Source organism: Bos mutus, chromosome 11 (genome assembly GCF_027580195.1).
Source record: "Bos mutus isolate GX-2022 chromosome 11, NWIPB_WYAK_1.1, whole genome shotgun sequence".
Classification (NCBI taxonomy): domain Eukaryota; kingdom Metazoa; phylum Chordata; class Mammalia; order Artiodactyla; family Bovidae; genus Bos; species Bos mutus.
The window spans coordinates 38509541-38527580 of record NC_091627.1 but is presented as its reverse complement, the minus strand read 5'-3'; the positions used below and the strand labels follow the sequence as shown (position 1 = coordinate 38527580).

The window sequence follows — 18040 nt, the reverse complement described above, 5'->3', positions numbered from 1 at the left end:
GACAAGATGGTAGGAAAGAATAATGGGGGCAGGGCGGGGTGAGAACTGTGTTAGGGTGGTTTATATATGGCTTTTTCCTGACATTTCTAGAATACCAACAGGGAGCAGGGGCTTCCCTGGTGGGTCAGTGGTAAAGAACCCGTCTGCCAATGCAAGAGACCAGATTTCAGCCGTGGGTCGGGAATTTCCCCTGCAGGAGGAACTGGCAACCCACTCCAGTATTCTTGCCTGGGGAATTCCATGGACAGAGAAGCCTGGAGGGCTACAGTCCACGAGGTCGCAAAAAAGTGGGACACGACTTAGCGACTAAACAACAACAAAGCACATTCTAATGCCCACCTCGAAATACAGGAGAGAAGATACTGCAGCCACCAGGAAAGAGGGGTTGGAGGAGCAGAGATGACAACTCTGTTCTCCACGGAACCTCTGGGCTCGGAAGAGGTGATACCAGGTTGGGGCAGCCTCCCTTCTTTAGATGCCGGAACCCTGGCGAGTCGTTTTATCGTTTCCCAGTCGGCGGTGAAAGCTCAGTTCCCGGCCCTCCCGGAAGTTGTTGCACAGCCGTTTCCGGGTCGACTTGTACTGGAGAAGGATTCCAAATGGGTCGCAGTCGCAGCCGCTCCCCACGGAGGGGTGAGTCCAGAAGTGGTTTTGAGGGTCTAGGGCTCGATTGGAGACTCGTCCCCACTTTGGTTCCCAGTCTAAGGGCCGCGGAGAGGGGGGAACCTTTTCTTCTAAGGAGAAGGGAGGGGTCTACTGGGAACGAAGACCTGGGCCCTACACGCTTCAGCCCTCCGGTTTGAAGGCAGTTTTTTTTAACCCAGTTGGGGTTTGGCCAACTCTTTGTCAGCCTCCTGTAATAACTTTTGTTTTACTTGTGGCTTGGCAATTTAGAGTCAGGCCATGGTTCCCCCAATTTCTGGGTGACCTAGTGCAAGTCATCCAGCCCTCCTGCGTCCGAATTCCCGTAATTAGATATCTGGGGTAAATATTATCTTTCAAAGCTGACATGAGAATGCATGCCACACTCCGTTAACACTCAGCATGTGCTGCCGCCAGGTTCTTCAGCGCTCAGGGTTTCCTCCCCAGTTTATAGTAGGGAAATCAGTGTTTAGGAGTTTGCGTTCAGGGTGCTCACCTCATAATGACTTCTGGCCCCAGCCCCCAGAGGGGGCAGTGAGAGGGGAAGATTTCACTTAGAACCTCGATTCTGCCCCCTCGTTAGTTTTTATCACCTTCAGCTAATCAGGGTTGATCTTAAAAGTTAAATGAGCCCTCGAACCACAGAGGGCTATTGAGCACTTAACAAGTTCTCAATCCGAATTGAGAACTGCTGTTTAAGTGTCGAACACACCGGTTTTCCTTGATTAGTGCGGAAAAATAAATGCGTGTTGAAATGCTGGTGAAGTGAAGTGAAGTCACTCAGTAGTGTCAGACTCTTTGCGACCCCGTGGACGGTAGCCTACCAGGCTCCTCCCACCATGGGATTCTCCAGGCAAGAATATTGGAGTGGGTTGCCATTTCCTTCTCCAGGGGATCTTCCCAACCTAGGGATCGAACTGGGGTCTCCCGCATTGCAGGCAGAAGCTTTAACCTCTGAGCCACCAGGGAAGCCAAGTTTGGGTTAAATCTATACTGTTAAAATTAATCTCATGTGTCTTTTTTTACTTTTTAAATGTGACATCTAGAAATGGCTCGCATTATATTACTGTTGGTCGGCTCACCATCCAGTAGATGTTTGAAGTAATTTTTGACTCTGCAATTTTGTGTTTTTATTAGAGCGTAGGCGGTCCCGGTCCACATCCCGGGAAAGAGAACGCCGGCGCCGAGAAAGGTCCCGGTCCCGGGAGCGAGATCGGAGAAGAAGCCGTTCTCGGTCCCCACACAGAAGGCGTTCCAGGTAAGTGCAGCAAAGCAGAAGTTTTACCACAGCTGCGTAGTCGCTGCTCTTGACTTTTGTTGTTATCGCTTACAAAGGGACTTACAGTTTCATGAAATCAGCGGAACTTTATCCCACTTTATTCTAAACCTAACATTCCCATTGGTAAAATGGGGTTGATAACATTCCACATAATAGAGTTGCCTTGAGGAATAACTGAGAAATAATACATGAAAAGCACTTAGCAGGAGTAAGAAGTGTTTTGTATATTATAGTCTTACTTTTTTATAAACTTTTGGTGATAATAGTTTATTCAACCATATAATCAAGAGTGTGAGATCTTGGAAGAATCTTAGAAGTGGACTCTGATTCTTAATAACCATCAAATACACTTTTTGTTTTCTTTTCTCTGCCTTACAAAAAATTTTTAGCCTAGCTATACTGAGTGTAACTGATAATTAAACAATAAATAATTTTTTGTTAATAGTCAGGGCCTAGGCAGAACTTTCTTCCTCATTCTGCTTTGAGGAACAAATTCCTTTCTCTAGAATCCAGCTTTTGTTTAGCCTTTACCTTTCATGCACTCATGTATATCTCTGCTCTTCAACACAAGTCACCAGGTATGTCTCTGTTTCTAACATCTTTCCTTATTAAATATTAGGTCCCCAAGACGACATAGATCCACATCTCCTTCCCCTTCTCGACTGAAAGAAAGAAGAGATGAGGAAAAGAAAGAAACAAAAGAAACAAAAAGCAAAGAACGTCAGATAACTGGTAATATTCGATAAATAACTGTAGGAAATGTACAGCCTTGTTTAGAAATTCAATTATAAAATTAAGTATAATTTTTGAATCTTTAGCTATTTAAGTTTTTGACAGTATTCATTAAGGGCTTCCCCAGTGGCTCAACGGTAAAGAATCTGCCTGCAATGCAGGAGACAGACGTTCAGTCCTTGGATTGGGAGGATCCCTTGGAGAAGGAAATGGCAACCCACTCTGGTATTCTTGCCTGAAAAATCCCATGGACAGAGAAGCCTGGCGGGCTATAGTCCATGCTGTTGTGAAAGAATCGGACGCAACTGAACGTGTGCGCACACACACACACATACATAGTGTTCATTTGCATATGGTTTTGAGATTTTGTTTTAATTGTACCCTAATTACTAGTTATTTGGTGCTCTTGATACAGGAAGGACAGTTAAAAACATGAAAATATTCTATTTTGGAAGTATCTTCACTGTCTGATGTTGAAGGTGGTCCTTCCTAAAGATGCCAAGCATATCCTTTTAAGCAATCTCTTACAATGGAGGATAGAGATCACACTTTTTCCTTGCACCTTAAGTTATATTCTATCCAAATTGAGGGATTTTTCATTAAATTCAAGTCTTTAGCTAATTGTTTAGTATATTTTCTGCTGGTAAAGTGGAATAACTATTAATCTATTGCCAGCTCTCTTTTTTATGTATAAAATGAGTTTACAATGTATCACTTATTTTTGCAGAGGAAGACTTAGAGGGCAAAACAGAGGAAGAAATAGAAATGATGAAGTTAATGGGATTTGCCTCCTTTGACTCCACAAAAGTAAGTAAAACATGTAGCTAGTCAGGTATTCTTAATGTGAACTGATCTGCCCCATTTTTCCATATTCTTTTATTATCACTTGTAATTTCTTCCAATGATGCAAGTTTATTCTGTTAGAAGACAGTAACTGTTTGTGTGAAGGGATTTGAAAGCAAGGGAAGGAAGTTGTGGGCTGCCATTGGAATTCAGGAAGTATTTGCTTGGGATATTTGAATTAGATCTTAAAGGGCCAGTAGAGGTGATCAGACAAAGAAGAGGAGGAAGATCATTTGAAGTAGAGGGAAAAGCTCACAGAGATGCCCTGTCGGCGTGAAGCGGCATAGAGTATTGGAGGAGGTGCAAATTCAGTAACTAGAGAAAGGATGTTGATGGGCTGGTGACTATAGATGGGGCTAGAAATAGAGGTGGGAGGCAAATCACAGAAGGCTGATATCCTTAGCCATACTGAGGAATTTAAGTTGATTATTTTGGTGATGAGAGGAAGCAATGGTTTTTAAGCGAGAGAGCAACAGATTATATGTATGTTTAGAAAGATGACCTGGGGCCTCATGGAGGGCAAACAAAAGACTAGGAGAACTGCCTAGTCATGTAGTGAAAGATGATGAAGGCCTGACCTGAGGAGAGAGAACTGAGAACAATTCAGAAACAAGAGTTAGTGGTGGTGGGAATGGAGGTGAGTAGTCAGTGATGACTCTTGAGGTGTCAGGCTGATAGAGTTAACCAAAAAAAGGATTGTAGGAAAGGGAAGTGCTATGAAACAGAATGAAATGCAGCTGCCAGATAAAGATGGCATTGCATCAGATCAGATCAGTCGCTCAGTTGTGTCCGACTCTTCGCGACCCCATGAATCGCAGCACACCAGGCCTCCCTGTCCAACACCAACTCCCGGAGTTCACTGAGACTCACGTCCATCGAGTCAGTGATGCCATCCAGCCATCTCATCTTCTGTCGTCCCCTTCTCCTCCTGCCCCCAATCCCTCCCAGCATCAGAGTCTTTTCCAGTGAGTCAACTCTTCGCATGAGGTGGCCAAAGTACTGGAGTTTCAGCTTTAGCATCATTCCTTCCAAAGAAATCCCAGGGCTGATCTCCTTCAGAATGGACTGGTTGGATCTCCTTGCAGTCCAAGGGACTCTCAAGAGTCTTCTCCAACACCACAGTTCAAAAGCATCAATTCTTCGGCACTCAGCCTTCTTCACAGTCCAACTCTCACATCCATACATGACCACAGGAAAAAAAGCCTTGACTAGACGGAGCATACATATCTCATAACTCAAGAAGAGGGATTGACAGGAATTTGAATGCTCTCTAGCCCTGACCATCGTATTGAAAAGAATAAGGAGGTGGTGAGGCAAAAGAGGGAGAGGTTGTGGAGAGGGAAATGGGAGAAAGATAAGGAGATAGGGTAGAGAGAAATAGAGCAAAGGGGAGATGGAGGGAGAGAGGAAATTGAATGAAGAGAGAAGGGAGGATAGAGAGAGGAAGCCATTAAGAATAGACAGGGAGAGTGTGTATGGAGAGAAAATATATTGTTAAAACTTTATAGAATTTTAAGTCCTTTTCATTTTGCAAATAGAAGTTGCAATCTCTGAGGGGAGGTGTCAAAAATAATCCACTTCCCCTAATCTTGTGTTCCATTATGTCATGAATAGAGTGGGGTAATCACAGATGCTCTAAGAGCTTCTAACTGATGTCATTCTGTAGGATTCCTGTGTATTTTTTAAATGACAGTGTGTGGCCTAAGAGGAGTACCAGAGGCATGACTATTTTGAGGTGAGAAAATTAAGAATGAGCTATTTGATTCTCACAAATGGTTATGTGAACCCCATTTTAAAATTTAATGCGATTTCTGTACCAGGTTTTTTTCTTGAATATACCAGTTCCTTATTTGCTATTCCAATGAGCGTTTGTAAGTAAACTGGTTTATTAATACATATATTGGATGAATAAACATATTTTCAAAATGAGACAACTAAATTTCACTGTTTTTAGAAGAATAGTGAAGGACCTTATTAGAATTCTTTTTTTTTTTTTGGTTTTACTATTGCCTGACGTTATGTTTGGAATTCCTGAGTATCAGATGTAAAGATGGAGCCACTACTTTTAAATGTAGTCTGTGCTGAAGATGTTTGTTTATAAAGGAAAAATTATGTGAGAATTTATAGATTCCATAAAAATTATGGAGTACCACAAGAACAAATGATGTCAGTTGTTTTTTTAATGACATCAACAAGGATGTTATTTCATATGCACTTGGCTTCAGGACTCTCAATTATAGTTCCTCAGCTCATTTGTATTTTTCAGTAATGTGTATCTTATGATATTTCATCACTAGTCTATGGTGGAACCTCTTCAAATGCCAAATTAGTCACTTATTTTCCCTTCTATTTTAACATTCTAAAAAATTTCAAAGTTGGTTTTGTTTATGGACAAATTTTCTATTCCAACATGTAAATAAGAAGAGAGCTAAAAATACACAACTCTACAAATAGTTTTCAAAAATCAGTTAGCCTTTAGTAACTGAACTTAGTAAAAAAAGATTAATGGACTTTCCTGGTGGTTCAGTGGTAAAGAATCAACCTGCTAAATGCAGGAGACTTGAGTTTGATCTCTGGGTGGGGAAGATCCCCTGGAGAAGGAAATGGCAACCCACTCCAGTATCCTTGCCTGGGAAATCCCATGGACAGAGGAACCTGGCAGGCTATAGTCCATGGGGTTGCAAAGGGTCGGATGTGACTTAGTGACTAAACAACAACAGTGTGATGTTACACATGGTGATTGTGTAGATGTTATCATCATGATTAGACATCTTGATAAATGGAGGGTAGAAAATGGAGGGAATTGTGAGGAAAGCACAGTTAACGTTCTGTGGAAATTAGAGAAGAGAGCTCTTCCTAGCAGCTGGGTCATTTAACTTGGCCTCGAAGAATGCACAAAAACCAGACGGTTGAAGGTTGAATGGGAGTTGAGAAGGCAGTTTAGGCATGAGGAACAGAAAGTGGTGAGTTCATTTTGCTGAATCAAAAGACCCATAAAGAAATTAATGAAAAAGAAAGTCTGAGGTACAAGTGATACAACATTAGTATCTGTTATCCTGATTCTTGATTTAAAAATCAAAATTTCAAAGCCTATGCAAGAAATGGGATTAGATATGAATGGTGACTGATTTGAGAATCCCATCAGTTCAGGTCATAAGTTAAATTTTTGTGGATATGAATTTTTCTAGAGGAGATATCCATAACTTGTATCTGGTTTTGAAGAATTCTCTGACCAGAAAAGGTGAGGCTCTGCTACCCACTTTCCCTGCATGCCTTGCACATAGTACATATGAGCATTTGTTGGTTTGAATATTGGTATTTCTTTATATGTGACTATAAAAATGTGAACAAGATTATAACACTTGAGAGTTCCTGCGATATCATCAGGATCTGAAAATTCAGTCATTGGACTATGTCATGCTTAAATGAATCTTGCCATTAAAGAGGTCTGTGGAATCCAGCTCTTTGATCAAGGCATTTAATATATTCTTTCTCTTGTGTGTTGTTTGTTTGTGTGTGTGTTTTGGTTTTTGTTTTTTGCTTCTCTCCAGGGTAAAAAGGTGGATGGCTCTGTAAATGCCTATGCCATAAATGTATCTCAGAAGAGAAAGTATAGGTATGCATAGCTGCCATTATTACGTTTGAACTAATATAAATTATATGCTTGAGAAAGAATTTGTTATGGGATAATCATGTTTGTAGGAAATGTAGCAGTTTTCCATACAATCCCTTACTTTAGTTAGGTTTCCATATTGTTCCTTGATTTACTCTTCCTTGTTTATATTCTTGTATGTTAAAATAATTTTAAATTTACCTGTGAACCAGAAACTATTACAGAGAAAGGGTAGTTGGCATAAAATTTTAGGTTATAAGTAGTTCTTTCTTCAAAATAGCATAATCTCAAGTCTTTAGACTTTAATTTCATTATAATTATAGGTTTTAAAATAGATTCCTTCTCAATTATTTATCTAAATTGATTATGTAAGGATTTCAACTATAAATACCTATCTGTTAAGTATAGGCATATTTTATTAATACCACAAAACAAACCAATCCATACTTGAAATCTCACTGCATGAACAGAAAAGTCAAGACATCTGCAAACATTCTTTTTCTCTACATTTTATCACTTCAGTTAATTTAGACTAATACTTCAGTTAATTTAGAAATATGAATAGTGTGATTTGAGACGGCTGTGAGTTAAAATACTAGAATCAACAGTCCATTATAAAATTACCTTCAAATAAGGTCTTATGGGGAGAACTAGTACAGTGTGTCATCAGATTTGTTTGATAGGTACCTATTTGAAACTCTTCTCTGTTTTCCTTAAACTTAGTAGCTGTTTGGTGTTACTTAAATATGGATTTTCAATTGGTTTTTTTTTAAGTCTGTAGAATCTTCCCAAATAATACTGAAAGTATATTTCCATGCTTTTGTTTAGATTTTGACTTTGAATACTTCTTGCCCTAGACGTTGCCATTTTAGAAATAGTTTATAGGTTTAACTTCTGAAGCATATGATTATTTCTTTTATAAGACAAACCCACAATTTTTTTAATAAATAAATTTTCTCATCATAGGCAGTACATGAATCGAAAAGGTGGATTCAACAGACCTTTGGATTTCATTGCATGAGCTGAAATGTTGAAGAATGATGTTTTTTCCCTCATCTTGATCAGAACAATGGATTTTTGTATTTAATATGCATCAAAAACAGGATCAGAGTCCTTCCTCCTTGTAAAGTAAGAAAATTTTATTTATGATGTGTGTAGTTCACTTACCTAGCCTCAAAAAAAAAAGAAGTTAAATATTACATTTTTTTCCTTTAGGAAATATCGTTTGGGGCAGTCATCAACCCCATTTTTTTGTCCTTATTCCTATGGAAACTATATGTTTTTTTCTTGGATGCTCTTTATGACTTTTTAAAATACATAAAAGTAATTTGGAAGTAAGTTTCTCAAATAAAGCAATAATTTCTACCCTTTTGTATTTGATATTTTTATAACTAGAAAAAAATAATCTCCCTACACATTTTCTTTTTTTATACATAGATATAGATATCATGATTCTTCATAGTTTTAAAAATTAGAATATTGAAAAAATATAACTGGATTTTTTGTGTCTTCTATGTTTTTTGCCCCTGTCCCAATACCGTATTTCCCCAGTTAAAAAGCAATACATGCTTATTCAGTTCAGTTCAGTCGTTCAGTCGTGTCTGACTCTTTGCAACCCCATGAACCTCAGCACGCCAGGCCTCCCTGTCCATCACCAACTCCCGGAGTTTACCCAAACTCATGTCCATTGAGTCAGTGATGCCATCCAACCATCTCATCCTCTGTCGTCCCCTTCTCCTCCTGCCCTCAATCTTTCCCAGCATCAAGGTCTTTGTAAATGAGTTAGCTTTTCGCATCAGGTGGCCAAAGTATTGGAGTTCCAGCTTCAGCATCAGTCCTTCCAATGAACACCCAGGACTGATCTCCTTTAGAATGGACTGGTTGGATCTCCTTGCAGTCCAAGGAACTCTCAAGAGTCTTCTCCAACACCACAGTTCAAAAGCATCAATTCTTCGGTGCTCAGCTTTCTTTATAGTCCAACTCTCACATCCCTACATGACCACTGGAAAAACCATAGCCTTGACTAGATGGACCTTTGTTGACAAAGTAGTGTCTCTGCTTTTTAATATGCTGTCTAGGTTGGTCATAACTTTCCTTCCAAGGAGTAAGCATCTTTTAATTTCATGGCTTCAGTCACCATCTGCAGTGATTTTGGAGCCCCAAAAAATGAAGTCAGCCACTGTTTCCACTATTGCCCCATCTATCTGCCACGAAGTGATGGAAATGGATGCCGTGATCTTCGTTTTCTGAATGTTGAGCTTTAAGCCAATTTTTTCACTCTCTTCTTTCACTTTCATCAAGAGGCTCTTTAGTTCTTCTTCACTTTCTGCCATAAGAGTGGTGTCATCTGCATATCTGAGGTTATTTATTGATATTTCTCCCGGCAATCTTGATTCCAGCTTGTGCTTCTTCCAGCCCAGCGTTTCTCATGATGTACTCTGCATATAAATTAAATAAGCAGGGTGACAATATACAGCCTTGATGTACTCCTTTTCCTATTCGGAACCAGTCTGTTGTTCCATGTCCAGTTCTAACTATTGCTTCCTGAGCTGCATATAGGTTTCTCAAGAGGCAGGTCAGGTGGTCTGGTATTCCCATCTAAATAAAAAAACAACCTTGGGAGAAATCAGAAGGTAGGAAAAAAAAACAAAAATCACCTATAATCTACCCCCAGAATGTTAACATTTTGGTTTTGTATTTCCAGGCTCCTATGGGTGTATATTTCTTGCCCCTAGCCAAAGAGATCAGATGCTGCTTTCTTTGCTAATTGTTTTTCTCCCCTGTACTGTGAACATCTGTTAAATGCTCTTATAAATTCTTTGGAAACTTAGGTTTTAGTAGCTACTTGGTTATACTGTAATTTATTAACTAATCTTTTATTGGTAAACATTGGCTTCCCTTCCAAGATTTGCTGTTATAATCAAAGCTATGAGTAGATTATTTAGGGGTAAAGGAAAACAAAACACAACACCCACGAAGTAGTATCCTTTTTGCATGTATTCTTTTGTACTTGTTGCCTTATTTGCTCATGTTTAGGTCTTGGAGGCAGCATTGCTGGGTGAGAGAAAGGTGCATGCTTTACCCTTTGTGTCCCTGCTTAAGGCTTTTGATATATGTATGGTTAGAAGGCTAAAACCCAAGCATCACCAGTAAAGTATGAGCATTCCTGTTTTATATACGTGTACCAGTATTAAGTGTTGTTTTTTAAGTGTTTTGTTGTTTTTTAAGTTTCCAGTCTAAAGGTTAAAATAATGGCGTTTGGTTTTGTTTAGTTTCTAAGGAAGATGTATGTTTTAAGAATGTGTATATTTCTTTTGTGAAATACGTATTTCAAACCTTGGCTCCATTTGTCTTTTGGCAAGCTTTTCTTTTTCTTATTTGAAGGAATCTCTTTTTCTAATGACCATTACCTGTTCTGTTTCCTATCTCGGTGATGTTTGAGGCTTTGTGGCTAGATTTTTAATTTGGGGGTTTTTTTTTGAGTAATATAAACACATGGGAACACAATTTGATGAGCTAACTATATCCTTTTGGAGATATTCCATGTATACATAAGCATATAATTTACATGTATATGTGTTTTTTACTCAAGTTTAAGCAAACTTTACACTCTATTTTGTACCTATTGTTTTTTCACTTACTGCTACATCTTAAGATTGTTTCTTACCAGTGTGTGTAATATTCAGTTCAGTTCAATCACTCAGTTGTATCCGACTCTTTGCGACCCCCTGGACTGCAGTTCGCCAGGCTTCCCTATCCATCCCCAACTCCTTTTCAAATGATTTTATTTATTTTATTTTTGGCTGGGCTGGGTCTTTGGTGCTCTGCGGGCTTTTCTCTAGTTGCAGAGAGTGGGGCTACTCTGTAGTTGTGGTGGGTGGGCTTCTCACTGCAGTGGCTTCTCTTTGGAGCACAGGCTTCAGTAGTTGTGCCTCTGGGGCTCCAGAGCACAGGCTCAATAGTTGTGGTGCACAGGCTTATCTGCTCCATGGCACATGGCATCTTCCCGGATCAGGGATCAAACCTCTGTCTCTCTCATTGGCAGGTGGAGTCTCTTCCACTGAACCATCAGGGAAACCTTATTGCCTCTTTTTTTAAGGGCAGCAATTATAGTTCATTAAATGTGCTACGTCAGCTGTACAACCTGTAGTACCCACTGCACAAGTGTCACTACCCCAAGCAGTTGGGTTATTCGGCTTAGACTTTTTGCCAAATGAGTTGAGTAGATTCCCATACCCTGACCCTCCGAAATACAGCCTATCTGTAAAGTATCTGCGATAAGGACTGTTTCTGACCACACTTGTGCACATCTAAAGGAAAGCTCACCCACTTGTCTTATTGGGAAGCTAAAATTTCTAGGATGAAATAATATGCCCCAAATCAAACAATGGGTATTTGGATTGTCATTTTAGTGTGGTGTTCAGTATGATTGTCATTTTAGTATGCTGACTTGAGATCCTCAAGGCAGCATACTTTGTAAAGAAATAATCTGAGAATACCTAGTAGATCAATAGGTTCACTCTCTGTGAGCTAACTCCAAAGAAATGGAAGAGGAAGAAATCTTTAAAGATCTAGAGATGAGATCAAGTCTTGCTTTGAAGAAACTTTTATCCATCAGATCATCTGATTCTGTAAGAATAACAAAGATGGAGCATTCTTGTCTTCTTCTAACAGGCTGCTTCTCTCAGAAGACATAAATTGTGCCAAATCTTCTAAGTATCCAAATGTCAGAGTGCTCCAGGGCTCAACCCCTAGACTCTCCTGTCTGCCTCTGGTGAGTCATCCCTTCACAAAGCGTCAAATGTCTTCTGCTGTGGCTCTCCATTGTATACTTCTAGCCTGACTGTTTTACGGAGTTCCAGTCTTGTAGATGCACTTGGATTAGTAGGCACCTCAAATTTAAGATGAATTGACTTCTGATTTCCCTGCGCAGTCATCTTCTCTCAGGCTTCCCCATCTCATTGAGTGGCCTCTCCATTTACACCTTTGCACAGAGTGAAACTCCTTAGGCTCGTTCTTCGCTCCTCTCTCCTGTGTGGCACATTTGATTCATTAGAAATCCCTTCAGCTCTAACATTCGAGTATATTTTGAATCCAACCACTTTTTTCTCCCATATTTATTGGGATATAATTGACAAATACAAGTTTAAGATATTTAAAGTGTATATTGTGGTGATTAGATGTACTTCAAATCTGACCATTTTTCACCCACCTGTACTAACAGAAGCCATCTCTAATAGATTTCCTTCCTTCCCTTCTGCCTCAGTTTATTCCCCACCTAGCAGCAGAGTGAACCTTATAAATGTACCTCTGGTCGTTGCTTCTGGCTCTGATGGCTTTCTATCATTTAGAGTGAAGACCAGTCCTTACTGTGGGTGTACACATCTGTACAGTTTGGACCATGGCTTCCTGCAGCCTCACCCCTTGCTACTGCATGCAGCCACACTACTTGCCTCTTTGCTGTTACTTACAAATAGGTATGCATCTACCTTAAGAGTCTTCCTACTTGCCTTTCCTCCTGGAATGTCCCTCCTCTCCCTCCTCCCACCTCTCAGATTTACATGGTTAGCTTCTTTATATTGTTCAGGTCACTGCTCAAAATAAGGTCATTCCTGACTACCTTATCCAAAACAGCAGCCTCCCCTTCCCTCTCTATCCTTTTACCCTGTTTTACTCTTTTTTATTTAGCTTTTTTAAATTGAAATAAAATTCAACCTATTAAAGTATATCATTTCAGAGACTTCCCTGGTAGTCCAGTGATGAAGACCCTGCACTAACTTGCAGGAACTAAGATCCCATAAGCCCTTTGTGGCATGGCCAGAAATAAATAAAGTATACCACGTTAGTGGTTTTAGTATATTGACAGTTATGTATTTATCGCCAGTAATACTAAAATACTTTCATCATCCCAAAAAGGAACTCCATGCTCATTAACAGCTGTTGCTCATCCCTCCCCTTCCACCTTACCCTCCAACCCAGAAACCGCTAAATTTACTTTGTGTCTTTAAAGGTGTATCTATTCTGGACATTTTCATGTAAATGGACATTTCAAACGGATGGAATCACACAGTATGTGACCTTTTGTGTCTAGCTGCTTTTGCACAGCACAGTGTTTTTAAGATTCATTCATCTTGTATCATAAATAGTACTTCAAGGGCTTCCCAGGTGGCTCAGTGGTAAAGAACTCACCTGCCAATGCAGAAGACAGACTTGGGTTCACTCCCTGGGTTGGGATGATCTCCTGGAGGGGGAAATGGCAACCCAGACCAGGATTCTTGCTTGAAGAATCCTATGGACAGAGGAGCCTGACAGGCTACAGTCCATAGGGTTGCACAGAGCCAGACATGACTGAAGGGACTTGGCACACACACGTCCCTTTTTTATAGTTTATAATATTCTGTTCTGTGAATGTGTGTGCATGCGTGTGTGCATGCTCAGTCGTGTCCGACTCTTTGTAACCCTATGGATGTAGCCAACCAGGCTTCTTGTCAGTGGAATTTCCCAGACAAGACTACTGGAGTGGGTAGCCATTTCCTTCTCCAGGGGATCATCCCGACCCAGGGATCAAACCTGATTTTGTCTCCAGCATTGGCAGGTGGGTTCTTTACCACTGTGCCACCTGAGAAGCCCCCACCTGTCACACTGTAATTTGTAATTCATCAGTTGATGGGAATTGGGGTTGTTCCACTTTTTTGGCTATTATGAATAATGCTACTATGAACATTTGTATCCAAGTTTTGTATGAACATACGTTTTCACTTCTCGTGGGTATGTAACTAGGAGTACTATTACTGGGTTGTATAGTTAAACTCCATGTTTAACTTTTTGAAGCACTGTCTGTTTTCCAAAGCAACCGCCCTATTTTATATTCCCACTAGCAATTTGTGAGGGTTCCAGTTTTTCCACATGCTCTGCAGAGTTTCCTTCTCCTTATAGTTTATCATTCCCTGACACTCTGTTACTATGCCTTTGAACTTTGAGAAGCAGGGCTTCTGTCTTGTTTGCTGCGGTAGCCCCAGCACCACAAGTGCCTGGCACCCAGTAAAGCATTCAGCGAATACCTGTACATAAATGTAGTTTAGTAACATTTTTTCACTTAACAACTTCTCTTAGTGTTGTTGTTTTTTTTAATTTGTATTGTAGTATAGTTGATTTACAATGTTGTGTTAGTTTCTGCTGTTCAGCAAAGTGAATCAATTATACATATAGCCATTCTTCTTAAGATTCTTTTCCCATATAGGTCATTATGGAGTACTGAGTAGAGTCCCTTGTGCTATACAGTAGGTTCTTACCTATTTTATATATAGTAGTATAAATATGTCAGTACCAGTCCTGCAATTTATCCCTCCCTCCTTTTCCTCTTGGTAACCATAAGTTTGTTTTCTACATCTGTGACTCTATTTTTATTTTTTAAATAGGTTCATTTGTACCATTTATTTTTAGATTCCACATATAAGTGATATGTGATATTTGTCTTTCTCTTTGTGACTTAAACTTCATTCCACTTCCCTACGTTTTTAAGTTAACTTTTAGTTATCCAACTCTTAAATGAACACATTTTTCCTATAAAAATTTTAAAACATAACTGCTTAATCCCTTTTGAACAGTCCTGATTCACTGTGAATCCTTTGTAGTGTTTCCTACCAGACATGTGTGTGTGTGTGTGTGTGTGTGTGTGTGTAGCAGACTTAGTGTTGGAAATGAGGAAAAAAGCCCAGTTTGAGGTGTTTGGTTGGTTGGTTTGTTTTTTGCACAGATAATATGCTGCAGGGGTCATCTTACAACTCAGCTATTTACTCAGCACTGCCTTGGAGATGTTTCCATGCCTATATATATATATATACACTCGTCTTTTTTTTTTTAAACTTCTACATAGCGTTCTGTGTAATGTATGTACCCCTGTTTAGCCATTGCTCTGTTTTTAAAAGTAGCAAATATTTGTGGAGTAATTAACTTTTGCAGAGCAGTGTTTTTAAAGGTTTTTAAGTTTTAATTTTGTGATATTGGATATCATGATGTTAGAGTGTCCCAAGTAGCCACAAAGAAAGATTAATACTAAGTCAGTAAATCACAGTCCTGATTTTTACATTTCGAAGAATAAAATAAGTTCCTCAGAAACTCAGAAAACAAAATTCATTTTAATGTCATTATAGTGTTTTTTAATTCAGCATTCATCAGTTCTGGAACTTTTTAGACAGTTAAAGGATTAGAATACCAACAGTTGTGTTCTTTGTACTCTGAGGAACTCAACTGAAATGCACCTCTGTCAGAAGTTCCATTGCATTTAATAAACCTGCCATTCAGCACTGGTATTTACTACTATCCTCTGCCCACCTAGAGTATAAACGCCTCAGAGGAAGGAAACCAGGGCTTTTTTAAAAAAAATAAAGATTATTTGACAAATACAATCTTTTGTGCTTCCCATTTTCACTATATTTTTAGTTTCCAATTCTATCAGTTTAGCTTGATACCTGCTCAAGGATATATATAAACTGTTGTCAGCCTATGTTTATTCTATTTCATATGGCTTTTTACTTAAAATTCTGGTCATAAAATTTAGGTTCAAACATTCTGGAATTTCAGGTTCTTATTTTGAGGGTTTTGCCTATCCGTTAGTGCTTGTGTAATGCCTTTGAAGTGCTAGATGCTGGGGGTAACCACTTCTTCATTTTAGGATTTCAGTTCTTCAAAATCTATACTTTCAGATTATCTAACTGGTCATTCATTGTAATATATTTGTATAAAATAATTGCTAGAAAAACAAGAAAAAACCCTTTGTTTTATACTTACTGCTTGATATCCAGTAGGTGGCATCAGACACCCTTTGGAGTTCTTCATGATACTAATTCCTAGTTGGTATTACTGGTTTACTGATCATTTCTTCCAGTGCTGCCAGGGAACAGAAAGAGGTCTATTCCTTAGTCTTAATTCTCTGATTTTATATATTATATAATTTATTTTTGTTTGGAATTTAAGCTAAACCTATTGGTGTTTAAATGGTTCCTTTGCTATATCTGACTCAGATTTCAACCATTTTTCCTTTTTTAATTTTATAAGTGTGATTTTCAATCAGGCTAATTCCAGGGGAAGGATCATGATTTTGAAATAAGACTGGCTTTTTAAAAAAAAGAGTTGAGGATAAGAGAAAGAATAAAGAGATGCTAAATGTTCATAATAAAATCAAAGAGAAAATATAGAAGTACACAGAATCCAAAATTAAGAATGAAATCAGTGTTTTTACTGTCAGTAAAAACTGTATTCATTACTGTTTTCAGGTTTGTTTTACAAATAACCTGCAGTTAAAAATTATATCTTTATAATTTTTATAAACTTATATCCCCAATTCTAGCTTTTTGTGCTTTTTTGAAAACTTTTATCTTCAGTGTATTAATTGCTGTAAAGAAGCAGCTTTTAGATCCAATTAACCATTAAAACCAGAAAATATGTGTTCTGTATGTAAGGACTGGGTTACTCTATTTATTCTTATTCTTTTGAGTTTAATGGATTTGTCAACCATTAGAAAAGACATATTTAAAACTTACCATCATAATTACATGTTTTTCTTTCTTTTCCCCGTGTTTGAGTGTCACTGTTTGTGACTCATGGAGATCCGGTTCTTAATTCCTATTTTTTGGAAAAACTACCACCTATAGTATGGGCTTTGGGTGAAACAGATCTAGGTTCAGTTTCCATTTCTGGCTGAAAGGATGTCTAAGAAAGTCATTTAGCTTCTCTGGGCATCAGTTTCCTTATATACAAAATGTAGATAATTAACCTATCTAGTGGGGTTCTACTGAGGATTAGCAATAATGTAGGTAAATTACCTGACAAGCTATTGTTTTCACATATTGGCAACAATAAACTGTTTAAAAGCTTTGTTAAATATGTTCATGCTTTACTCATTTCTATATTCAAGAGTCTCAATTTACCAAGAGTTTTATTTCATCTTTTTTAATGGAGCTGTCAGTGTATTATAACTTGGGTCTCGAGATAGCTTAAGGAACAATTCTTAAAAATCTTAGTTCTGTTCTACGTACATTTATATTTGTACCACACACACACAAACATCATTTATAGCCGTCTTGAATAGGAAGTATTCTTTTTGAATGTTTTCCTCTAGAATTAAAAGAGAAGGAAAGACTCTGAAAGAGATGTCAAACAAATCTCAGAATTCAACGTCAATTGCAGGTACAGGAAGTTTCTGAGCTTTTAAAATCCACTCGCATGAGGGAGTAATTAGCCAGCACTTAGGGCGGGGTATACAGCCTCGCGATTCCAGTGCTTTCTGGGGAAAGAAAAAAAAACGCTGGGTGGCGAGCACTGAACACAGTCTCCCCCGCCGAGCGCTACAGCCACGTGGCGCTCGCCGGAGCCCCAGGCCCACCGCCCTATCGGGCTGTCGGCGGGGCCTTTGGTCCCGGAAAGCCTGGAACCTCTGGGCCGCAGCCAGCAGGCCCAGAGATCTGGCCCCGAACCCGAGCAGGGCAGAGCGCCCAGGTGACGCGCGGTGCCAGCTTCCACTCTAGGGGCATCCAGCAGATCCCCGCAACTTTTCCCCGGAGACCCGTTCCGGCAACAGGTCCGAGGAGGGGTCGGTGAATCATCGCTGCTCGGTGCCTGGGTCAGCCCTGCAATCCAATGCCAGATTCGGGTAGGAATAGCCCGGCGTCTAACCACTAGCCATTCAGGGATCGCTAGCCAGGGGAAAGATGACGTCATCGTAGCTGGGCGGTGTCGGAAGGTCCCACCAATGGGAGACAGGCAAAGTGGCTTGCTCTCTGTATCTCTTGGCCAATACTAACAAAGCAAAAGGGGGCCCGGTTGTTGGTATAGAACCAATGGAAAACAGAGAAGGAGCACGAGGCGGAGTTGAGAATCCTGTCACCAATTGGAAAGAGGAGGTGGAGCCCGGGCCTTGTCAAGCGTGACCA

General features: G+C 39.5%; 1 protein-coding gene across 2 annotated transcripts; it reads left to right on the top strand.

Annotated features, from left to right (window-relative positions):
- Positions 1–474: 474 nt before the first annotated feature.
- Positions 475–11921, top strand: SNRNP27 (small nuclear ribonucleoprotein U4/U6.U5 subunit 27). Of its 2 annotated transcripts, XR_011466027.1 has the most exons (7): positions 475–633; positions 1780–1900; positions 2541–2653; positions 3381–3460; positions 7048–7112; positions 8076–8237; positions 11784–11921. XR_011466027.1 is itself a non-coding variant. In XM_005893593.2 (6 exons), the coding sequence occupies exons 1-6, from the start codon at positions 600–602 to the stop codon at positions 8128–8130; spliced, it is 468 nt and encodes a 155-aa protein (XP_005893655.1). In that variant the 5' UTR covers positions 475–599; the 3' UTR covers positions 8131–8474. The 2 variants fall into 2 exon arrangements, 1 of the variants encoding a protein (XP_005893655.1); XM_005893593.2 differs by lacking the exon at positions 11784–11921 and having other exon boundaries at positions 8076–8474.
- The last annotated feature ends 6119 nt before the right edge of the window (positions 11922–18040 follow it).

Excerpts from the sequence above, each read along its gene's own strand:
- SNRNP27 (XM_005893593.2), top strand. The coding sequence starts at position 600 with ATGGGTCGCAGTCGCAGCCGCTCCCCACGGAGGG. Across the intron at positions 1,901-2,540 it reads CCACACAGAAGGCGTTCCAG|GTCCCCAAGACGACATAGAT; the intron begins GTAAGTGCAGCA and ends ATTAAATATTAG. Across the intron at positions 3,461-7,047 it reads CCTCCTTTGACTCCACAAAA|GGTAAAAAGGTGGATGGCTC; the intron begins GTAAGTAAAACA and ends GCTTCTCTCCAG.